The sequence below is a fragment of the Athene cunicularia genome (genome assembly GCF_003259725.1).
Source record: "Athene cunicularia isolate RWA chromosome 8 unlocalized genomic scaffold, athCun1 chr8_part1, whole genome shotgun sequence".
Taxonomy (NCBI): Eukaryota; Metazoa; Chordata; class Aves; order Strigiformes; family Strigidae; genus Athene; species Athene cunicularia.
Genome location: NW_020799109.1, coordinates 10,246,797 through 10,271,711, shown reverse-complemented (window position 1 = coordinate 10,271,711; position 24,915 = coordinate 10,246,797). Strand labels below are relative to the sequence as shown.

Genomic DNA, 24,915 nt, shown 5'->3' with positions numbered 1-24,915 from the left:
CTCCAGCCCAGCTGAGGGCAGGAACAGCCAGAGCTCTGATTTCAGGCTTTGGGATTTGCTCCTGGGTGGGTCCCTTTAAAACCATTAGAGCTGGTGCTCGTGCAAACATCAGCCTTTCCAAAGAAAACGCAAGTGGCTTATCCAGCCCTGCCATCCCGGCCTCAGCATCCGTTCCGGCTCCTGGCTTTGAAATCGTGAACTTTTGCAGATGGAGAGGTGGATGCTGGAGCCAGTAGGACTTGGTAGGATTTCCCCATTTTCTGCTGGGTTGAGGTAAAAAATAAAATAAAATAAAGAAAACCTTAGAAACAAAATGCCCAGACCATTCCTCTTCCGAACCTAGACTCTGGCAGTCAGACAGCTTTGTATTGCTGCAGTGAGCCTTTGCTGGGGCTCCCCTGGGCATGGACTCTTCAGCCTAGCTTGCAGGACCCTAAATTGGCCGTAGCCCCAGAATCTGGGTATCCCCCTAATCCCAGCCCTTGGAGCTGGAGGAGTGGATGAGATCTCACTGTTTTCCTGCCACCCCATGCCCTGTGTCTGGGCTGCCTGGACAAGGGGTAACCCACCTCTGAGCTTTGCCCAGGCACATGCAGAGCCAGTATGTCCCAAACCTGCCCTGGGAAAACACCCTGGGGACCTTCGTCTTGCTGGAAGGTGGGTGCAACAATGGGGTGCAGAGCACCCAAGGATGGGAAACAGTCTGCAGCACAGATCCGCAGTCTGTCTCCTCACTGCTGCCCAGGTAGGAGCAGTCTGTCTGGCCCTGCCTGCTGCTGCCCTTGGACTGCTCTTGGGCTGTTCAGTGCTGGTATCAGGTAAGAAAACAAGCAGATAAAGCAGGCAGTATTCCCAGCCAGGGCCAGAAAACACCCACCTCTGTTACAATAAAAACACTGACAAGCCAATTTTTTTTAAAGATATAAACAGAGATTAGACTGTCTTAACAAGGCAGTAAAACACTTTAATAGCTCCCCTTGCTAGTTATTAAAAAGTCCCCTGGGCTTTCCCCTCCCTGTGTGCAGCTTGGCTCCAAAAGGGCCTGTCCCCTGAGCACTGCAGCCATTTCAGCAATTTATGTTAGTTCTTGCAGGCAGGCAGTGTGAAAATAACTTTTTCCTGGGGTGGAGGGGGGGAAGAGCCTGGTCGGAGAGGAGGTGCACCCAGCCCCTCTACCAACTACTGTGGCCTTTGGTCTGGCAGCTCTGTGGCCCCACACAACCCTACACTTGCTGGCGTGGAGTGTGCTGTTGTGGAGTGTCCCGAGTGGGGAGTGGGTTCAGGGGATATGTGGCTGCAAGTGCAGCCTGCAGGGCTGGATTCTGGCACCCTCACCCTCCTCGGTGCTGGGAGGAATGCTCTCTGTTTTCCCTTGTGTTATTCTGTGTGCATTGCTCAGGGATCAGATGCTGGAAGGCAAACTCCATGTGTTGTAGCTGCTTGGGGCTGCTCTAAAATGGGGGCCCTGCACAACCACCGTCTTCTCTCAGACCTCCCTGCCATGGCTCTGCCTCTGTCACCAGCTGCTCAGAGAGGAAAAGATAAGAAAATGTCCAGATGAAGCAAGTCTAACCCGGGGCTGACGTTGTCGTGCCTGTTGGTTCCCCCAAGCTGAGCACAGGCTGCTTTGCAGGGTGAACTGCCTGAAAATCGAATCCCTCGTGAGAAAGTTTTCAGGCAGAGCAGTGTGATGAAGTGACACAGTGGCAGTGCCTCCCAGGCCACCCAGCTCCCTGGGGAGCAGCAGGCCCACGCGCCCCATGGTGCTCTGTAAGCTTTACTGGGAAGCAGTGCGGTGAGCAGACCTGGGCTTGCACTGCCTGACCCGTTGCAGGCAGCGTGGGGCAGGAGAGGCCAACAAATGGGGCAGGAGGGGCTGGTCATGCCCTTGAGCCCTGCTCCCAGCCTGCCCTATTTTGGCACTGGGGATGGTGTCCTGGACAAGGTTGAAGTGTTGGTGCTGGTTGGAGTCAGGAGGTGATCCCCAGGGAGAGCCCCGTGATGCTAAAACCACCTCCAGTTCAGGACAGCATTCAGTCCCAGTCCTGGGGGACCTGGCACCCAGGCTGACCCATCGTCCAGCTCTCCTCCAGCCTGCTCCCCATGCCCTGCCCAGGACAGGATTAAACCAGCCCTGTGTGGGGTTCCTGTGTCTTGAATTTCCATCTGGTTTCCAGCTTTTCTTTCCCACTGTTGCAGGGTTACAGGTCTCCAAAAGCAGGAACCTCCTACAGGTTTTATGCAAAGAGGCAGCCAGGAGAAGGGAGAGATATACCCCAGCGCCAGTCTTCTAAGGAAAGGGCATGCTTGAAGCATGTGCTCAACCTCTGTTACACACTGGAGAAGCCACACCAAGCAGGGGATGCTCCAACTGCTCAGAGTGGCTCAGGCACCAAGCGAGACTCTCATGGTAACCTCCTGCCTCCTCCCCACCTGTGGGATCCCCCGAGATCCCCCCTGAGTCTGCTCTTGGTGTCAGCGGCTGAGTGACCAGGGCAAAGCTGGAGCATGAGCCAGGAGCGTGCTGAGCCTCTGGGAGACATCTCACCGGGCTGGCAGCAGGCCAGGCCTTTGCTTTGGAGACTAATCCTTTGGCTTTAGAGCTTCCCAGTGCTCCCTGGGAGTGAAAAACAAGTGTGACTGCTTGGGGCTCATGGGTGTGTGGGCATGGATGGGTGACGAGGACCTGCTTGGTTCCCTGCCTGTGCCCCGCTTCCAGCCCATCCAGGATGCCAGGAAGGAGCGGTGGCACAGCCCTGCCCTTCCTCCTTCCTGGGTGGTGGGCACCCATCCTGCCCCATCAGGGTCCCTGATGTGACATCTTCTTCCCGATTGTGTGACCCATCACTTGGCAGGAGTCCCCACCTGCTTCCCGTGCAGGGCAGGTACCTGGGGACGCCCCGCTCAGGGCCACTCCAGGGGTGACACCAAAAGCTGCTTGTGCCCATGAGATGTGTGTGCTCCTGCTGCCGCCTCCTGCCCGCCAGCCCGGCTTCGGTCCCCAGCAGGGAGGGGAAGAAAAATCTGAATTGCTCTTCTGAGAAATTAATCTTCTTTCACCCTCTTAGGGCAGCCTGACCCAGAAGAACCCCCCAGGGTTTTTTTTTTAACTCCCTGTGGGGTGTTTAAAGGGAAAATGACATCAAATGTGTTGCAAAGAGGCTGTGGGAGCCAGGGGCCAGGCCTGCAGCAGGGGAACTCGATACAGGCAGGGTCTGAACAGTTTTAGGCAGGATTTCCCATGCTGCCCTCTCCTGGATACCCCCTGGTCCCTGGGTTCTGGAGGAAATTGCATCTCCTGTGGGCAGTAAACCAGAAACAGTAGAAGGTTAAAAAATGTGTTGGGTTCCCCATGGCAGGGTGCAGAGTCAGGGGGACTCTGGAGAGACATAAAAGCTGAGCTGCTTAAGGCAGAAATTGCTTGGCAACCAAGAGGGCAGCAGGGGCTGGCAGGGGAGGACAGGGACGCTGCCTGGCCAGGGCTGATGTGCCCATGCTGCACCTCTCAGGGGGATGTCGGGATCTGTCCCCACTGGGGACACCAATGGGGAAGGATGGGGAGTAGGACCAGAGGGGGATATCCCCAAGTGGGAGCAAAGCAGCTGCAGCACTCACTGTCCTCCACAGATGGCTGTGGTTCTGGGGGGAGGGCTAGGGCTGGGCTGGGTGGGGAGACAGTGCTGGGCACTGGGACAGGGATGGAAGGTGGAATATACCTCTCCCAGGCACCTGCTCCTGCCCCATCACACTTCCTGCTGCCCCATTTCATATCCCTTCTTCCCAGTCCCTTATGTCTCCAGGGATGAAGCATGGATGGGTGCAGCCCAGGTAAGGGAAACCAGCCATCCCAGCATCAAATGACCTTGACCTTGATAAAATGACCTTGATAAAACACCAAAGCTCAGGTCTTGGGGGTTACATCCAGGTGTGGAGCTTTGTCAGCCTCTAAAGCTAACAGGCTGCCCTGCAAAGGGCTCTGCTCCTCTGCTGTGGCGCCAGGAGTGCTCTGCCCCTTCCCCACTCCCTCCCTGCCTCCGTTTCCCTCTTATTAAAGGCAGGGGGGATTGGAAGGAAAAAAACCAACCCAGCCTCCTCCAGCTCCTCCCACTCTTGAGGGCTTTCTTGTGGCTGTGCTGTGGGGCTGGTTCCAACTCTGTGAGTCTCACAGCAGAGTGGAGAGGCTGGGCAGCTGCTCTATTGCTCATCCATGCGCCTCTGTCTGTCTGTCCCTGGCAGAGTGCTGAAACTGGGAAGGGGGGGCAATGCTCGTGGCCTTCCAAAGCCTTCTGCAAAGGGATTTTGTGCCCAGAACCAGCCCCAGCTGGGATCTGTGTCCTGGGAGAGAGGCAATGCTGGGAACTGAAGGGGTTTGAGGCAGATTTTGGGCAGCTGCCCCCATTTCAGAAGCTCAGCCCTGGGCCTCAGGGCAGGAAGGCGCAGGCGATGTGAGCAGAGGGGATTATGGCTATTTGTTATAAAAAGCACCAGCATCTCTCGCCCCTGCTCCCTAAGGCGCTTAGGGGAGGAAAGAGGGACTTAAAGAGAAACCTCCTGCACTGAAGAGGTGCAGGAACTGGAGCAGTTGGAGCAGCCTGGCACCCTCATCAGCCCCCTTCCCTCTCAGCATCCCCCAAAACCTTCTCTGGGAAAAGCAGTCCTGGGCATTCCTTCCCACAGATGTTCTCCCTGGGCCCCTTATTTGGGAGAGCCAGACCCTCATCCCCTGCTCGGAGGACAAGGAAAAGGCTGGGAGGGGCAGCCCAGCCCGGAGTGGAGGTCCTGGTGGGTGAGAAGAGCAGATGAGGTTGCTGCCCCATTTCTACTGGTCTCCAAACTCTCCCCTTCCCACATTAGGGAGAAAAGGAGGAAAGCAGATGCCAGATGATGGCAGTGATGCAGGGATGGGGCAATGCGAAGGAAAGTGGTGTGGGAAACTGGTGTCCTCTGTGGTTTTGCCACACACCAGGGGGTGTGGCAGGTTCCAGCCGGGTCAGTAGAGAAAGCAGCTACAGCCATGGGATCCTGCACCACGCCAGCACCAGCCTGGTTCCTGGCATTGACCAGGCGTGACCCTGTGGCTCAGGGAGACGGTCAGTGGTTCCCCCCACCATACACACTGTCATAACATTACCTGGGGGCTCGGTCGGGTTTGGGCATGACCACAGCACCAGGATCCCTCCTTGCATCCGGCTGAGGAGGGGATGGGCCTTCCTCTCAGCCCTTTTCCAGCCTTGCGCAGCCCAGCAGACCCCGGTGCAGGTGGCCACAGGAGGGAGCTTGACTCCTTCCTTCTCCTCCAGCTTGGAGGATGGTGGTCTGAGGTTGCTGACAGCCACACTGGCCCTGGGTGCGAGCTGCTGCTTGGTGCAGGAGTGTCTCCTTGGGGTCAGACTGTGTTATGTGACACCCAAGATGTCTCAGGAAGGGAGCAAGAACCTGGCTGGAGCGGAGATGGCTGCCTCCATCCTCAGGGAAGCCTCCACCTTATTTCCAGCAGCTGGTGGGTGATGGGTCCCCAATGCAGACATATGACCCAGGCTGTTGCCTGCAGCTGTGAGGGGACCAGTTGTGCCTGGTAAGTGGCATTTCCCCATGGCAAGGACCAGTCCCTTTGAGAGTGGTGCCAGTGCTGGACACACAGTCTTACCATCCCTCCCCAGTAGTGGCTGGGGAGCCCTGGGTGACCCCAATGCCCAGCCTCTAGATGTTGAAAGGGCAGGGGAGCCAGGAAACCAGCCCACCTCCACCCCATACAATCTCCTGTTCCTCAGGAATCTGGACCTTCCCAGTTTGCCCAGTCCACGGCCAGCTCTGGCAATGCAGCCCTGCTCCCAGGGGCTGACAGACCTGGGATGACACCCTGGCATCCCCTCGCATTGCCGCAGCATCACTGCCCCAGTGCAGGACAGCTGGCAGGTGCCAGGACAGCTGCATTACAAACCCAGGGCCAAAAAAAAAAGAGAAAAAATGATGGTGGCAGCAATGACATATCTGATTGGAATGGTTAATTATTTAGGGGAGGTTTGTGGTACTGTCCTACTGTCTTTGCTTGCTGCAGAGCTGACAAAGCCCCAGCATGGGACTGCTGGTAATGGCTCTCATTAAAAGCCAACAGAGCAGGATGTTGAAACCTCATTCATTTTCCCTAACCGCTTTCAGAAGGGTAAAATGATGCTCTGGCCCCCGCTATTAGGGGTGTGCTGAGTACCTCAGGCTGGGAAAAGCAGGGATTGTCTCCTTGAATGCAGAGGCAGAAGTTCTGACCACTTGCCTTTTCCCAGGATTGGGTCTCTGGGCCATCAGTTCAGGAAAGTTCAGGAAAGATGTGGCAATCAAAGGGATCTTCATAAGGAAGAGACACTGGGACCAAGGAATGAGCTCAGCTCATTTATAGGCTCTGCTATACAGAGAAAGGATTGATCCTGGTTTAAAAACCTGAGCGGGGCAAGAGCTGGCCTTATAATATCAATGAAATCATCAGGATGCTCCTTTTCTCTCTTGGTTTGGGAACTCGCCCCCCACCTTGGCTGCTGCTGGCTTCCCCTGAGCCCCTTTAAAAAGTGGGAAGCAGAAATCTGCCTGGAGCTAGCAATGGGAAAGGATGTCTTTGGGCAGAGAGAAGTCACAGGAAGAGAGAAGGGCAGTTTTGGGTGGCGGGTCCCTGGCAGGGAAGGTACACAGGGAGACAAGGGAGGTCTCCCCCCTCCACCAGTGCATGCACATGTGGCTGACCCCAGTGCAGGGCCAGCACCCCTCATGGTGGCAGCTAACGTAGGGGTGAGGAGGGGAATGGCTATATGGGGACAAATCTGAGAGATGCAGCTATACAGGGGCTATTTTCCCCCATGAAGAGCTAAAGTTTCCTGCAGGTGGGTCCTTGCCCTCCCCTCCAGCAACTTTCCTCAGAGAACAGGGGCATGCCATGTCCCAGCAGGGCTGCTCCCAGTCAGGGGATGCTGGGCTCAACCAGAGCTGGTGGCAGAGGGAAGGTGGTGCCCTGGCCTGGCCATGGGCATGGGGACGAAGGCTCCCTGGGGAGGTGAGGCTGTCACCCTGCTGTCCCAGAGCCACAGGACATACCTGCTGAAATGGGCTGTGAGCTGGAGCAGCAAAACTAAAGGGAGGAGTGATGGCCTGGGCAGGTCATCAATGTAGCGGGCTGAATTTGGCTCCTACTGTCCTTTCAAGTGCCTTTCTGCAGCCCATGGCTCATGCTGTAGCCCCAGCTCCCTGCCACGTCCTGGGTCTGTCCCCAGAAATGTAGACACCCCTGTTTCTCATGCAGACTCCTTGTCTCCTTTGCCCTTTTCACCACCCCATCCCCATGCTGCGGGACAGCCACACACCAAATGACTGCCCAGATCCTCTCTGGCTCATTTCTCTTGCGAGCTTTGTTTGGTGGGTGTATTTTGAATTTGCAATTTTTTTTTTGCTATTCACAGGGAAAAAAGGGCATGAACCCACGGACAGATGTCAGAGCAGGACTGACAAGCCTGGGAGAAGGGGTGATGCTGCCTGCCCTGGCAAGGTCCTTAGAGGTTGGCAAAACCGGGGTGAGAATGGCTTTGCTCCATGGTGCTGGCTCTGCCCATCCCTTCCTCTCGCCATCCAGTCCTGCAATGTGGCTGCTGCGCTGTCCTGCTGCACCATCCCGCTGCTCCAACACTCCGCTCCATCCCTCTGTTCCATCCTGCCTGACTCGGCCACTGCACCGGTCACGTCTGCTGCGGCAAGTGGCAGGTCTCGCCGATGGCAATGACCACGTCCTGGGGTTGGCGGTCCCGGTGCCGCGGTGCCTCAGGCATCTCACTCATCTCATTGACGCTGTTGCTGATGCAGTTGACGTCGCTCTTGTTGCTGTTGTCATCTGGGCTGGGACCGAAGATCCAGTCTGGAGGAGGGAAAAATCACAAAACAAGGCCTTGGTTACCTCCAGCTGTTCCCAGAGTCAAAGCTGGCTGGGAAATCGCTACATCCTACCCCTCCCTCTGGATGTTCACCCCCCAGGAGGGTCCCTTGCCCACCCCTGTCCTTTCAGCCCCCTCCACTCCCCTGGTACCACGGTCTCTGCTGTGTTCCCAGCTCTGGACTGGTTTTCAGGCCTCTGATTTATGGAATCCCTCCCAGCTTAGGCAGATGAAATCACCCTGTTCATCCCCAAAATGAAAATGAAGTGTCTCCAAAGCAAAGTGTGCATCTGGGCTCTCTGGCAATGTATTTCCTACAGTGGATTTTTGCTGTCAGAAACAGAGGGTACGATTAAATAACTGTGTGACATCCAAGGGGGGCTGGAGGCATGGGCAACATGGCTCATCTGCCACAGAAGTATGTCACAGCCATGCCAGGGCTTCAGACCCTCTCACAACCTTGGGGGTGACCGATCCCCCTCCAAAATACAGTGGTTGCTGCTGGATGGTGGTGCCCTTGCAGCACAAGAGGCTGTGGCTCAGTGGAGGCAGGTGGTGCTGCTTCCCAATTGTCTATTTAAAAAAAAAAAAATGTGGGTGGTGGGAGGCCATGCCCAGCTGTAATGGAAAGGCATCAGCAATGAAAAAAACAAAGCTGGGGAAACTCAGGTGAGGAGAGAGGAGCCCCTGGGGCTGGACAGAACCTGGTGGTGGTGGGTAGTGGAGCACCAATACCCCTCTGCTTCAGCTCTGCTCCCAAAATAAAGTGGAGACGGCTATCAGGAAGCAGACAAAAGGACCAGCCTGGTGTAGTTTTTTCTGAGGGACTCCTTTCACTTGCCAGTAGATCACTCTCAAGAAATAACATTTCTCTCCTTTGTGGCATGGGGTATTTTCTGTTCCCATGGGGCATTTCAGTTGGAGCTCTTTGGTGAAGGACAGAGGCTGCCTGGTGGAGCAGGCCCAGAGAAATACAATCACGGTGAGACGTTGCCTTTTTCATGGGCTGTGGAAAGAGATTTACAGCAAAGCTGAGCTGAATGATGGCAAATGCCAGGGTGGGATCCCAGGTGTGAAGGGAGAGAAAGATCTATTTCTTGGGTCAACAGTGGTGTCCAGGCATTGCTGCAGGTGTGAGCAGAGACACGGGAATGACCTGTGGTCATCCCTGTGCTTGGTGTGTACACCATAGGTCAAATTTTGGGGCTTTTGTGAAAGCTCCAAAGCTTTTTTTTTTCTTTCTTTTTTTTTTTTTAAAGGAAACTGAAAAGTTTTGTTGGTTTTGCAGTGTGATATTTGACTTTCTTCTTTAGCCTGAAGCCATTTGTCCTCCCCAAGATCATAGAGGGCATGGCTTTTGGGGTGATGCTCATCTGTCCACCCTTGCTATGGGGGCCAGACAGGGAGTGGAGGAGGTTGTGCCCCACTGCCAGCATGGGCTGGCCAGATGTGGGTGCAGGCTCCATGGAGGAGAGAGCTCCCACCACGCTGGGCACAGGTGATGTGTCCAGAGAGTGACTGTTTGTTCTGGTTTTCATTTTCTGTTCATCTCCATCACAGGGTCTGCTGATTGTGTGATGGGAAGGGCAGGAGAAGAACCAACACAGTCCCCACAGCTACCACAGTGCTGGCAAGAGTGATCAGGGATCTCATAAAAGATGTGGTCCAAAGGCTTTTGAGGAACCCTGGGTCTGTCCAGAGTCCCAACTGGGGCATTTAGCTTTCACTTGCATGGTCCACAGCCCCCACCAAAGCCTGGGCTCCCCATCACAACCCTTCCGTGAGGAAATCAGCCAAGCCCAGAAGGCTCATTTAGGTCTTTTTTCCTTTATAGACTCCATTTTGCTTGAATTTACTAGATATAGACCAAAGCCAAAAACTCCACTGGCTGCTTCCCAGCCTGGCCCTGCAGCCCAGGATGCATCTACACTGGCTGGACAGCCCTCCCCCTTCCTGCCCCCAAGACCTCCCAGGCTCACACCAGCCCCCACACAGCTGCTTGGCGTGAGGAGGATCCGGAAGGCAGTAACAAGATTGCCTCCTACAAATACTATTAAAGGTCTTGGCTTGTTTTCCTTGACGTCAGCCATAAAACTCCAGTGGGAGCAGAGGCTGGTCCGGCAGAGACAAAGAGGAATAACCTGTAGAAAAAGAAGTGATGGGTCCCCAAATATCCTGGGATTAGGGTTGCTGAGTGCAACAGGAAACAAAGAGTTTTGCATGCCTGCGAGCAAGGGGAAGTGGCATTTGGTGGCCAAGCAATGAACCCGTGGTGATATTTGCAGGCACCAGAAGCAGCAAGAGCAGGGCGCGGTCCTGTGGCACCATGGTAAAGGCAGAAACACAGAGGATGAGTGTTTGGGGAGAGCACGGGGGGTCTCAGCAAAAGCTGTTTCCGTGGGAAAATGGCCACGGTGCATTGTCACCAAAGGGGACATGGTTGGCCAGGGTGCCCAGGGAAGGTGGCTTGCGTGAGGCTGCCGCAGCCTAATTCCTGGGTAAGAGCGGGCTGGATTGTAGTGCTAATCCGAACTGCTGCTTCCCTGGGAATTATTTCTGGAGCCTGCTGGATCTAATTACCCGGTAATCTGCAGGAAGATGTAATTAGGCTGTCATTAGAGGGTATTTACTGCGATGCCTTTATGATTTGACTGTGTAAGTAAGGAGTGAAGTAATTACACAATTACACGTTATTTGTGGCCATTTATGGCCTGTAACTTCAGCGCGTTGCCATGTGTGGAAAAGAGGAGCAAGGCCCCATGGGCAGAGGATCTCCTGCCAGCAGGACCCTGGAGAAACAACCATAAAAATGTCAGCACCCTCGTCTCCCCTGCCAGCTGCCAGCGACCGTCTGTGTCCCAGCCGTGCACGCTCCTCTCCAACTTCTCCCTCTGGCTGCAATCAGCCTGTGGCTGAGAAACAGGTTCCCGCACGGGATGTCTGGGGAGAGACAAGGGGGTAGAGAGAGGAAACCTGCACATCTTTGGCCCCAGTGGGATTAAACCTTGCTCTGATGCAGAAGGACCTTTGCATGGTATGGGATGCACAACCTCACATCATGCACAAGCACATGTTAGAAACCTTGAACAATGAACCCTGCAGGAGGGTGTAATCAGGTAATGGAGGGTGGTGAGGAGCTTGAAGCTGAGGGACAGTGGTGACCCGCTGAAGGCAGCTGAAGCCTTTAGCATCACAATAGGTACTTCTCTCTCCATCCCTTACATCTGGCAGGGAGTCTGCATGAGGAACAGACAATAGACACAATTGCCACCACGAGGAAAAATAAATACTTGTTCGGAGCACAGCCCACATTCAGGTTCACACAGGCTCCAGCCAGAAGGCAAGCAATATCAGGATGAACCAGGGCACTGGATGAACCTGGGATACCCACGGGCAGAGCTGGGGTGAGCAGAGGTCCCATGGTGTGCTTCTGGGGCAGTGGCACCCTCAGACCCAGAATAGTCACATTTTGGAGGTAAGAAAAAGAATTGACTGCCCCTACCCAGCCCCTGGAAGGAGCTCATAACACATGCTTCAAAATCAGGGCATGCATACGGGCGTGTATGAACGTCTCAGATAAAAGAGACAAAGCGACTCTCTTGGCCAGGCTGGGGGAGCAGCATCTAACCCAGAGACATCTCTCCCCACTTGCTGGTGCTGCTGAGGCTCAGCACGCTTGCTGAAGTGTTATAGGGTGAAAGGCGAGGTGGAAAGTGCTGAGATGGGGTGAGATCGATAAGGAGCAATTGATCCAAAGCAGCTGGGGAGAGGAGATAGGGTAGACTGGGTAAATCAGCAGCTGTGAAATAGTGTCCCTCCCTGAATAGCAGAGTGATGTGGCACAAAGTGCCCCTACAACTCCCTGACTCTGCCTGAGTCTTCAACAGCAACCCTGGAAGCAGGACCATTGGGATGTGCTGTGTTTTGGGGGACAGAAAAACACTCTTTGGGACTGCCCAGATATCACAGCATCTTTTACCCTTCCTATGAGAGACAGTCCTTGCTCAGAATCCCCTTACAGTGCAGGCAGTGGGGAGCAGCCTCCTGCTGCTGTGTGCACAGGGCACAGGGATACTCTATGCCTGGTGTCATCCCAGTGGGGTGACCAGGTCCCCTGCATTCATTGGTGACAAGGTGGGATGTCCATGAGGCACTTCAATCACTGGAAAAGAGATGTCCTTAACAGAAGAGGAGAGGGAGGTGGGAGAAAGGGCTAAAATTTAAATGCAAATGGGTGAGTGAGATATTCACACTCCCTGCAGAGATGGAAACAAGCAACGGAAGGGGAAACACGTTAGATGAACAAACAAACTCATGCTCTAGTTTTATTTGCTTTAAATGGAGCTGGGTGTGAAAACAGCTACTAAAAAAGCTCTTTTCCCAGCACCAGGAGCAGAAGCACCTCTTGCTTTGAAACAGGTCCCGATCCAGCAATTGCCTCATGCTTCTTCAGCAAGGCAGGACCAGCTCTGGCCAAAGCATTCCCGACGAACACGAGTTCAAGGGTATCCCTCATGTTTTTGACACGATGCAGCAGTCGCAGCTGGACATTGTATCTGTCTCATTTACAGAACAGACTCTGCTTATTCATTAGCAAAATCAGCAGATATCTCCCAGGTTTGTTTTGTTGGAGAATCTCTCTCTGCCTCTGGCAGTAGTAATTTGTTAGCAAGAAGTCCCCCTTTCCCCCCAGATTCACATCTTTCTAAATTAACTTGCTGTCAGAGTCTGTTCTTCTTTCCCCGTTTTGCAGAAATTTCTTAGATTAGCCGTGCTGGCAGAGTCAAAGCTGTCCTGCACCTTGAGTAACACAAGCACACTGCTTTGCCAATGGACAGGTAAGGACTGTCTTTCTGCAGAGCTGTCACCGGCATGAAGGGCCGGGTGCAGAAAGGGTGCAACACATGAAAGGCTTTCAACTATTTACAATATTATCTTAAAAATAGCTTCTCTGCACCTGTATAAGCCTGGAAAAAGCCTGCATTTGATCCCAGACCTGTCTGCAGGGCAGTGTTGCTGCTCCAGAGAGCGGAACTCAGAGAGGTGATGTCTCAGGTGCGGTACACAGGAGGCAGGGGTGCTCCTGGGAGTGGTTAGTTGCTCTCCGCATCCTCCAGCCTTAGGCGTTCACCACAGAGATGGAGTGAAGGCGGCCAGAAGGTGAGGAGCTGTGCTTGGTCTCAGCCCAAGGAAGACCAGCACTCGCAGAGGCATAGAAAGGCACAGTCCTCACCCCACGGACCTGATGCAGCCCACGGCCAGACCACACAATGTCAGGAATGGAAACGCGGTTGTGAGATGGTGCATCCCTGAGGTCCAGCCTTGGTTGATCCCTGGCAGCGCATGCTGGGAGCCATCCCACTGCTCGGGCTTTGTGCTTCAAGGATTTGGCTGTGAAAATAGCTGTCCTGGAGTGGGGCCACCTGTACCTGCTTTTTAGAGGGCCAGATCACTGTGGCCACTTGTCCAGCTGACAGCCGCAGCCCGCAGCCATGGTGTTGCCAGGGTGGATGCAGGGATGGGGCATCTGCCCGTTATTACAGTAGCTGGGAGTGGAAATTAACCCCATGAAAGCCATCCTACAGCAGCCAGTGCTAGACATCAGCACCCCTAAACATCGGCTAAGGAACCCCTAATGCACCCCCATGTACCAAAAAGGAAACTGAGGCAAGGGTTAGTGTCAGAGGTGGGTTATCCCCGACACAGTCTCTTCTTTCCCAAAACTTTGGGAAGCAAATGAATCATCCTCAAAACAGAGCCTGAAAAGAAGATGTTAAGTCTTCTCTGATGGGCCAGAGATTCTATCTGCAATCCTTGCCACAGGCTGAATTATCCTAAAAGCCCTGTGGTTCTGCGTGGGAGCAATTAAAAGCGGATCCCGAGTCCCTGCAGGATCACCCAGCAGCTATTTTCAGCAACCCTACATTCATGCATGGTTTCTTTGTTCAAGGAGACTGTTTCCCAAAGAAGCCTGAAATGTGGCGGATGGAGATAAGGATGAAAAATAAAAATATAGCTGATGGGTCATAAGGGCAAAGAAAAGAAAGACCCCACTCCAAGAATGGCTTAGGGTTTTAAGCAGTCCTGAAGTCATCGACCAGCAAAGTCCTGCCAGCATTGGCAAACCTGCCCTGCCTTACCCCAGCTGGGCAGGAAAAGTTTCCTCAAGGTCTCCTCCAGAGAACAGCAACACAGAGCTGAACCGGGTGACATCAACAAAGGTCTCCCCGCAAAGCATCAGCTCCTACGCAAACCAAGAGCCCCTTTCCCGTGTGGTTCCAGCGCAGGCAGCGAGATGCTTTCCCAGGGACCACACGCTATCTCCATGGCAACAGCTTTTTTTCTAGTCAAACTTTTTTTTTCTCCCCCTCTTTTTATCCTTTTTTTTTTTTTTTTTTTGTGTGTGTGTGTGTGTGTTTAAATAAGGGCAATATTCAGTGAACTGCTGGGGACGGAGGAGGGAGGGCGGGCTGATTCCCAAGGATTGCAGTAATTAGGCGCTTTGTAGGTTAGCGACAGGCTTGTCATTTGCCCAGCCGGCACTTCGCCGCAGCGCCGTCTCTGGCAGCTTCCAAGTGCTCCCGAGTTAAGCTGCTTTCCAAATGCTTCGACCCAATTTGCCTTAACTGGTAGTGAGTTTTGAGCTGCACTCATGCAGGAGCCCTCCTCCTGCTTGGATGGATGATCTTGCATCCATCCCCAAGCAGAGAGGTCTGCTGAGTTTTGGGAAAGTTGAAAACGTGAGACTTTGTCGGCTTAGAGCAAGCAGGGAGGGACTGGAGAGAAATTAAGGTATTCTGGACTCTCCTTAGTCAGGTCTCTCCAGGAAGAGCTGAGGAGGGGCTCTTTCAGAGCCCTCTTATCCATATCCAGGTGGTCTGGGGCATGAGGACAGACAGGATCCCCACCCTGGCTGGAGGAGAGCTCTGCCTTCCTCCTCTTCAACAACACATTTTTCCCTCTCCTCCAATGCAGCCTCCCATTCTCCACTCCTACCCACACCACTGGGCATTGCAGCAGCATTCATCTCCCCCTGGGGATGCCTGTACAAACTCTAATTGAATTTTTAAGAAGCAGCTGCGAGAGACATCTCAGTGTCTCAAATACCCATTCAGATTTTGCAGGGGAAGAGCTCAGCAGCATCCCAAGAGCTCCTTTACCATCCCGAACTGAGCCCAGAGCCCACACGGGGCTGGGTGATGCTTTGACTCCACCAGCCATGTCCTACAAGCTGTTATTGAGGAGTCAAAATCATCCCTGATGTCTGAGTGACTGTTTAAAGTAGCGATTAACTATTCACACTTTAATCTCCCTGAAACAGGCTCCAGCCCTTTGGCATCTTATTTCCTTCTCTCTCCGTATCTTTCTAAATATGATTAGTGCAGAAACACTGATAGCAGAAGTTAGAGCTGCTGCCGAGTATATAAATCCAGGCATTGTGTTAAGGCAGCTAATAGACCAGCTTCTTATTTACTATCCCTTGGTCCCTCTGTCCTGTCCCTGAAGTAATTTTATGCAAACTCATTCAAATGAAACCTTTTCTTTAAAGGCTGCTTGCTGCTTGGCAGCATTAACAAACACAGCCCCGTCCGCTCTTCTCCAAGGACTGGCTCATTTTAAGTGTATAAATGGTGTGAAGATGGGCCCAGAGTGCTAAGTAGGGGAAGAGCTGGAGTCAGCCTTCAGCACTGAGGGGTGCTGCTGGAGTTTGGGAAATGCTTCCTCTCTGCCTGGATGGGGTCGAAGCTCATATCTGGATTTCTGATCTTAACTCAGAGAGATGTCACCTCCACCCGGGGCAGGGAGGGTGCTCTGCCCTCAGCAAGGGCATTCAGCTGGGAAAAGGCTTCTTCCAAGAAAGCGGGCAGACCCCAAGGCTGTCCCTGTGCCTGTCCAGCCCTGGGACGGCCACAGTGCTGTGAAAGGCTGTGGAAGTCCCTTTGCAAAGCTTTGTGAGGGAAGGGGCACCCTGCTGACCTTGTCCCATGGAAAGGCAAAAAGCAAAATGTACCCAAGGTCACAAGGGAGTGTTAGTGCTGAGCTGGAAATAGCATGGCAGGGGCACAGGTGCCTCTGACCGCGGCTTCAGCCTCTCTCCCTGCCCGCAGGGGCATGACATTTATGTGGCTTTTGGGGGTTTTGAGCACCTGCCTCTATGCTCTTCTGCATTAGGGACCCCAGCAATCAGGGCAGGGGTGTCTGCTCTGTGGGGCCTCTGCGAGTGGACCAGCTCCCACCTCTGAGGGGTTTCTAACCTGGCCTGACCTGGTCCTTTGAGTATCTCAGGATAGGAGTGTAATTTTAGGTGCTGTCCCTGCTGCTTACCTTTGTTGGGAAGGCAATGCTAAATCAGATGAGCAGCAGAGCCGAAAGACACTACAACCCCAGCAAACTGCTGATTAAGTGTTATATTTAACACTTTAAGACAGTATCTGTTCCCCTCCAGCTGAGGCAAAGAAAGACTCCTCAGCAGCAGCTCCCTGCCGTTTTCCTGGCTGAGCCTCATGTGAGACCTGAGCACTGCCCCTGCCAGGAGGTTCGACCTTTCTTGTCCCAAATACCTCCTCCTCACAAATAGCCATGTCCCAGATCTGGCCCCTGCCCAGTCATGACCCCCTGCCCAAGGGACTTGGCTTACCCTCCCATCAGCAAGGCATGGGTGCTGCCCACCCACAGGCACCGGTCGGAGTTTTGCCTGGTGTGTATCTCCTGCATCCCAGGAGCAGGGAAATAAAGGGGAACCATGAATGAACACGTAGATTTTTCTCCAGATGAGAGTAATCTCCCTCACACTGCAGAGATGGAGTCTGCAGGGCTTCAGCCCTGGCAGGGGGGCAGGCCCAGAGCAAGGCGTGCGCAAAGGGATTTCAGTCCCACTCCCCTGCAGAGGACATTGCTCCCCAGAGTTTTCAGGAGGGGTATGCACATCTGCAGGAGCCAGGAGCTTAAATTCCTCTGTGGATCCTTCCTGGTCCCCTGTCCAAGCTGGAAAAGTGCCACCAGGTCCCTGCAGCAGGGCGCTGTCCCCCAAAAGGACATGGAGAGCTGGCTGTAGGGGTATGGGGACCAAAAGTACCAGGGATTCAGAAGGGAACTGAGCACATCTGCACTCCCTGGCACCACTGGCCTTACAAATTATAGGGCAAACAAGAGTATCACTGAGAGCTTGCCATAAGCAGCCAAGCACCTCTGCCTGCACCTCTGCCTGCTCACGGCAGCTGCAGCCAGCACTGTTTGCGCTCTGCTCCCCAATGACGAGGGACCTTGTTCATCAGCAACAGGATGAAACAAAAGAGCTGGGAAGCCAAACCTCATTAAAAAGTGCACTGTTTGAGTTGTCATTGTACAGATTTGTTGACGATTGTGCCAGGTGCTGTACAAGGGAGCCAGACTGCTGAGCTGTTTCCTAGGAGTTTGTGGATTCACTGGTGTCTGATAAGGGGTTAAGCTCATATGACAGCTTTTCATTCACAATGCACTAGTGGGTTGTTACCCTGTGCTCAGGTATCTGTTGCCATGAAACTTTTCCTTTTGGAAACCTCTAATCCAAGCTCAGTTGAAACTGGCCAATGGATTTTACAATCGTTTGGCAGCACAGACTTACGCACATACACAGTTATACACACACGCACAAGTCTCATTTCTTTAAGGAGGGGGCTAAACCCAAGGATTTTCTCTGGGAAGCTAATCAACATACAGCTCAGTTTGGAGAATCCAGCATATCAGATAAACTCACAGTCTTGTAAATGTGAAAGAGTCAAGGCTTGATCTAAAACCCACCCAAATCAAAGGAGTGATGCCAGCCAACATCCCCAGGTTTTGCACCAGGCTCTTTTTGACCACATGCACACAATGTCTGATGTCCACACTCACCTATAAAGTCGTGAATGAGGTCCTTGATGAGATGCCCCACTATGGCATATGCCACTGCCACCACCACCAGGGCTGCCATGAGAAGGTAGAGGACGGCCTTGGGTAGAGGAATGGCGTCTCGAGGAGGCGGTTTGTATTCCTTGTAAAGCTGGTCATTGTCTGAGTATGAGTACTGGAACAAGTGGTCTAGGCCAGCTGTGAAGTTGCTGGAGTTCATGGACTGGCTGTTGGACAGGTAGTTGTCCTGCTCGGGGTCCTGGAGGACACTTACCACTGAGCTGGTGGTGGCTTCCACTTGCTGTACCAAGTTCAGAGTCTTGTTAACGCTGGGAAGGATCTGGGAGAGGAAAGTGCTCCAATCTTTGATGGCACTGATGTTGCAAATAATCATAATTGCAATGAGGAAAGAGATCTCCAAGCCCAAGAGATTTAAAAGGGGGAGAAAGAGGTGAGAATTGCCGTACCTACACCAAACCATGCACGGCAAACTGGGCAGAGAAGGTCTCGCTGGGGTAGGTTTCTCATTTGCAAATTCTTACATGATCCGGTAGGGATGCATCTGTGGTATGTCAGTCCTCACTTCTGTAAATGCCCACAGCAAACCCCTACGGGCATGAAGTTCCTTGGGAAAAAGTAGATGCTGAAATGATTTTGACCGATAACATTTTTGTTCCTCAGCTGCCTCTCTCCGATGCTACTCGTTGATGAAAGCTGAAGAAACAGGATCCTGTAGGTATTTTCAGTCATCTGGAAAGAAAGATAAATTGCCTTTCTCCAGCTTCTTTTCACTGGTGATGGTCCTCGGAGAGACAGAAATCCCCCCTTTGCCGTCCCCCGGACATGGTCTGGGTAACAGCAGGCGCAAGGTCTGTGGTGCCGTGCCGTGACTCTCCCCGTAACTCTGCCCGAAGCGTCCGCAGAGGAAAATGTATATTCAAAACCCGCAAAGTTCAGCTGCTCCCGGTGCACAGCAGAGCCAGCAGCACGCAGCTCCCGGCCACACCAGCCTGGCTTTCAGCAACTTCTTTTGCCGGCATCTCCTGATCGATTCCTTTAAAAACAAAATGATAATAACAGACGACGACCATGACAGCAGTGAGCCCAGCGCCTGGTCTCCGAAGGGCAGCTGAGACGAGGAGTGGCCACTCTTGGGTTTTGCCTTAAGGACTTTTGCGAGAGAACAGATCTGCTTGCCTGATGCTCCAGCTTGTTTTATTCAGCGCTCGGCTCCCTACGGACCTCCCTGCAGACGGCAACCGACCCAGTGCCGCTGCCTGCCATCTGCGGGGTGTGTGCATGCGTGTGTGTGTGTGTGTACACTCCTCCCTGTCCTCTTGACCTCCTGTCCCTTCACCCTATAGCCTCACTCGTTCTTCCCAGCCGCCCTGGCTACCAGCAGCGAGGGGGATTAGCCGCCGAGAGGTTGGCTCCACAACTCCCAGGCGTGCGGTGAAGCCGGCGATGCGTGACAGCAGCGTAGGCTCAGTCTCTGCCGCTGCTCCCGGGGAGTTAATCCTTTCGATGCCAAAAGACGTGCCTCGGTCCGGCTGCTGGATCTTCCCGGAGAGGTGGAGGGGAAGGTGGGGAGCAGCCAGAGGGTGCGAATGGGTCCGCGTGGGTACACGCATGTGCATGGGGGCACAGCCGGCGTGTCCCGGCGGCAGCCTGGGCTCAGGCAGCGATGGGGACGGGTGTGGTGACCCCTCGGGGGTGACCCTCAGCTCCAGCCCATCCGCGAGCGCTGAGCAGAGCCTTTGTCTGGGAGCTGTGCTGCCGGCAGAGAGAAATCACATCGCAGGCGCTGCCGGGAGGAGGGCGGACATCATCAATCCCACTGCCAGCATCCTGGGGGAATGATGCTCCCCACAGCCCTGTTCACCCCTGAGCCTCTGCCCAAAAAAAGTTTTGGCAGCAGCCAGATGCCTGATTTGCAGAAAGATCAGAGGGTTTGGAGCAGAGCTCCCTCGCCATCTCCTCTCCCCGGTTAGCTGTGTAAACTGGTAAGAGCCAGACTGTCCCTGGTCACCCTGATGATGGTTTTAAACTGGTTCAGGTTCCCTACAAACATATCACCTCCGCCTTGGCAATGGGATTTCGCTGGGGAGCTAGCTTGGTTTGAAGGCACTGAGACTTATTTAAAGAGGAGGAAGAGGAAATCTTAGAGAGGGTGAAATTGTCTTTCTATATTTGGAGGTGCTTTTTTTTTTTTTTTTGGTGCAGCTTCCCCATGTAAGAAATAGCTGTCGTGCAGGCAAGGAAATCACCACATTAGGCCTGAATGCAGCCAAATGGAGCTTCTGAGAAATAATAGCAGAAAATTAACTTTTTTTGTGTGTGTGTTACCAGCTAGCAGCAATCCTGCCAGCTGCCTGGGGGTTGGAAGGGTATAGAATAAAATGGCAACATCTTTCCCTTACAATAAAATCACGACGGCTCAGGTAGGTAATGAACAGATTGTACAGCCCAGGAGCAAAGAAAATGTCGAGGAAAAAGCTTTTCTGCTCCCCTTGGAGTGTGCACAAATCAGATCACAGTGACTTCTGTCCCCCAGGACTGTTTTACAACATCTCAAAATTTCTTCTCACAAGTGACAGAGCTGTGACTAGTTACAGAAACACATCTGGGCAGCTGTATGGAGACATATCCTACAATGGGACACATCTTGATGTCCCTCTGCCCCAGCATTATGAAGCCTGGGGTTGGAGCTGCTCCTCTGTCCTTGGAGCATGAAGCTGTGGGGATGCTTTGAGGGCCAGGGCAGGAATCAGGAGCTAAGGGCAAACAGACCTTCTCTCAGACTCTCCTGTTACACCAGATTTTATCCTTCCAAGAGGTAAAACATGGCAAGATTATTATTTTATAATGAGTTTTCAGTGGAAGGTGAGTTCTGGGCTTGATGCAGGGGTACCACAGTGTAGTCTGGCTTTGCCCTGCCTCAGAGGCATGTTCTTTGGCTGGGGTCCCTAGGAGGAGAGGACAGCCACCGGGACATGTCCACCGGTCCTTGGAGACTGAAGCTGCTCTGAAGCTGTATTTTCACCACAGCTGTTTGTTGTTAGCAGTTGCTATGGCACCAGTGCATCAACCAGAGGGAAAGGGAGAGTGACTGGTCCAGGCTGAGCCATCCCTGTGGTGCAACCATACCAGGCAGGTTCCCACCATGCTGTGCCCCTTTATTGCAAGGAGGAGATGGAGCCAAGTGATTTGGGACAAAGTATTTTCAAAGGTGTGTGTGCATGGGGAAATTAATCAGAGGAACTGAGGGCAAAAGGGGATACTGTGGCTCTGGAGGTCTTAAGGTCCTCACCACCTTCAAGTGCTTTAATCAGACCTGTGTTAGAGTCCCCGGGGAGCTTGGTCAGGGTCTCTGTCCCATGTGATATAGGTCCAAACACCCTGAACAGAGGAATTCATAGGTAGCGAGGACCAACCGAATGAATGGCTCAACATGGTTGCGGGTGGGAGACTGCTTCCACACCTCTAAAACCAGGCTGTGACAACAGCCCTTTCCTTCCTGCCATACCCATTAGTCAACTGTTTTTTTTTCTGATTTAAAACAAAGGGAGAATGTACTGAGACCTGGCTGACACCTTCCCCCAGTCCCCTCTCAAGTGCCCGCCGAAGGAGCCGCAGTGCTCGGCTGTTTCTGACCCCACACCCCCTGCACAGTTGGACCTGTCACTGCCTTTGGGTACCCTTGAAAGCTGGGACCCATCGAGACCCACTCATAGAGCCCACCCAGACTGCCCATTGGCTTGGCAATGTGGATACTGGTGGCCCCTGTCCTACTCGCCACAGCCAGGGGCTTTGTGGCACAGCTGGCACAGCTGGCACAGCTCCATCTCCCACGCCTCACACCCGGCTCCCTGGGAAACACATGGCTGTGAATCAGCACATCGGAGGATGAAGCAAGCCATCAGCTGGCAGCTCTTGGCTTGCCTGGGGACAGCTGGTGACAGCAGCCCAGACCTTGCTGCAGTGGGACAGAGGGCAGCCCCCCTCGGTTTCTTAGACCTCTCCTGAGCAGTCTGGGAAGAGGCTGGAAAAGCACTTGGGGGAGCTCTGAGGTCTGCTGCAGATGCTGAATGCATTAAAGGGTCTTAGGGTAATACCAAAAAAAATCCCTCCACCTTTTGCATTTCCCTGCAGTGAAAGTAAAGTTGGCCCCTTTCATTTTCATTAACACCCATATAAATTCAAAGTGGCTAAATAGATGTTTAATTGTTCATTATACACTCTCTGCATCTCTCATCTGAAAGGGAGGCTTTATTTCCATGATTACGATTTCCATTCCATTACAGAGGGAGAGAGTATGGGAGAAATATAAAAGTGTAGATTTTAATAACCTTATATTTCAAACTCTCTGTTATTAAAAAAAAAAAAATGTTTGCATTTACTGTGATGGGGGGAAGATTAAAAGGATTACTGTGGATTCCACTTAGGGAACATTGCTAATGATGTCAATAAATCACTTTAAATAAAAATCACAATCTCCACAATTCCACCCAAATGCCATTTGGCAGAGGGGTTGATTATAGGAGCAAAATGAATGTTGGAATTAGCTGCTTGTCCTAATGCAACTGGACAAATTAAATTTAGGGATACACACATACCCAATGACACACATACCTCATGCAGAAGAGCGGTGCTTTGGCCCCTGGGAACAAGAACAACTAATATTTTAGTGGATCAAGAAAGGGCTTGTCCCTCATGATGGATGTTGAATGCTTGTTTCAGCTATTTCTTAAGTATTTTTATTTTACAGCTTACTCTCTATGTAACTACAGTCAAAGCACCGGTGTTTTATTTCCATAGAGGCAGGATCAAACTGACTACTGGGACGTGCCTTTGATAATGCTGGGGTTGATGCAGAGCTGAAAAACTGCTCTGACACATCACGAGCAATGCCCTGATCAGTCTGGTTTCTTGTGTGTAACTGGGACCAGATTCCAAGGTTTCTACAAGAAGGTGAAACCTGAGGTTGTCCTACAGCCCAGGTGCTACATCATGGCCAGAGATTGGACCCTGCTCCCAGCTCCACTGCTGGCTGCGTGGCCTCCTTTGTGGCACATAAGGGATATGGATGCAACAGGCTGGGGATATGGTAATGACTGACAGATGTAAACTGAGCTGTAGGGGTGGAGACCAGTGTAGGCATTCATCACTGTGAAGTGTGTCACAGCATAGGAAGGCTTTGTGTCTCGCCCTGACCAAGAGCTATCCAGAAGTTGGCCAAAAGTATCATCAGGAGGTGCAGCTCCTCAGCAGTACGTCCATCTGTACTTTTGAGTGAGACATTCATCTGCTCAAGAGTAATTTTTCAGACTTAAGGTTTGTTTGTGGCTCTCTTCTGTGTTAACTGCCGACATCATACCCTGAACCCCACCAAAGATGTCACTGCACCTCTTCAGCAGAATAGGAATCACAAAGATTTATGCCCTCATTTGGCACAAGGTAAAACAGTCTTCACAGGACTTCTTCAAACCATTCAAATTTTAGCTATGCAGGGTGACACCCCCATTCATATCCAGATGCTAGCTCATGTGGGCTGCGCAGCTCGTGCCTCAGCCTCTGCAGCCTTCCCACAGATGAGGCATGCTGACCTTCATTCATCCCTGGATGGGTCATATGCTCTTTCCTGCCTCCCTGCCTGGCTCTGCACGGCTGCTGCACTACACTCTGGAGCGGTGACTTCATTTCCAAGCAAATTCCAGACCTGTTTCAAAGTTTTGTCAGCAACCTTCCTGCATGATAAGAAGTTGTGGAATACAGGCTCATGCTGGATTTCCATACTTGGCATTGCTCTTGTCCAGCAATTTCTGCTTGAAAAACACAAACAAGGAACAGCAGCAGTTTTTAGCAGATGAATCAGAGCAAGCTTTCTTTATCTATCTATAAAACCCCCCACCTTTTAAGAAAACCTTTTTTTGATGCTGTATTGTTCATGCTTCCAAAGCTGAAGAAGTCTAGATTATAATAATAAATGGCATCATGAACATGCCACATTAAGTGCAATGCCTAGGAAGACTCTTCCTTATCTGCTGTCTCCAGTAAACAAAAGGGGTTTTAACGCTGCGTGCAGCACCATTTCATGGATAGTTTGGCTTATTCAATGGATTTGAGAGGCTGAAGGCATGCACAAGAATATCCAGCATGAAAAGCTTGCTTCATGAAATAAAGGGGAGCATTTCCCATGTAAACAAACCCAGGCCTACAGGACTAATTGCAGCAGAGGGGAGGTGGGAAGAGTGAATTACATGTTCTGTTTGCATCCCTAGAAAGAACTGCTTGACCACAGAACAAGTAAAAATAGCTGAAAATTATCTGCAGGGTTTATCTGATGTATATGGGCAAAGCAGAACAGGAAGGCTTCATCACAACAGGTGGAAAAGTATGGGCTTTTCCATGTGCCCCTCCACTCACTATCCTGAAATCCAGTAAGAAGGTGAGCCAGGCTGTTGGCATTCAACACCTCCCAAAGCCTCCCAAAGGGATCTGGAGGGAGAAGCTGGTAGTCTTTACATATTTTATCTTCTCCACTGTCTAAGCTGGACATGTAAAGCTAAAACTAAAAAGTCACCAGCTGTTTCTTTCAAGCAAAATGGAGAAGAAACTGCATGGATACAGACCCTGTTTGAGTCTCCAGAGAGTTTGAAAGGACAGGACTGAGGGGTCTGTTCACTTGCTGAGGCCTGGACTCTGGGAGGAAACTTTAAATGTCAGCAACAGTAGAAGCAAGGTAGAGGTGAAGGAATTAAGCAAGGCAAATAGGAAAACTTACCTGCTTCCCTGAAATACTTCCCCCATCGCAGCTAGAGGTACAGAAGTAGAGACCTCCTGAAATGCTAGTTCTCATTCCCCTACAGACACATACCATAGGAGTGTGTAGCTCTGCTGTCTGTCCCTCGCAAAGTCTTTGCTCCAGTCTTTCCTCCTCCCAGAACAGGACCTGCTTCTAACATGGGACCTATAAAGTCATGCTGGTAAGTCAGGCATGGAGGAAGAGCTGAGTAGGGTTGAACGTGTGACATGCACCTGGCTTGTCAGGCAGGTTACAAATACACTCTGTGACTCCTGATTAATCTGCCACTGCATCCAAGAGGTGATGCAGTGCTCTCTTCTGCATTGCAGATTG

General features: G+C 52.3%; 1 protein-coding gene across 1 annotated transcript; it reads right to left on the bottom strand.

Annotated features, from left to right (window-relative positions):
* Positions 1-6,374: 6,374 nt before the first annotated feature.
* On the bottom strand, positions 6,375-19,852 carry LOC113482751. Its single transcript, XM_026853789.1, has 2 exons — positions 17,781-19,852; positions 6,375-7,891 (listed from the first exon to the last, which is right to left on the bottom strand). Exons 1-2 carry the CDS (start codon positions 18,256-18,258, stop codon positions 7,716-7,718), a joined length of 654 nt encoding a protein of 217 aa, XP_026709590.1. The 5' UTR covers positions 18,259-19,852; the 3' UTR covers positions 6,375-7,715.
* Between the last annotated feature and the right edge of the window lie 5,063 nt (positions 19,853-24,915).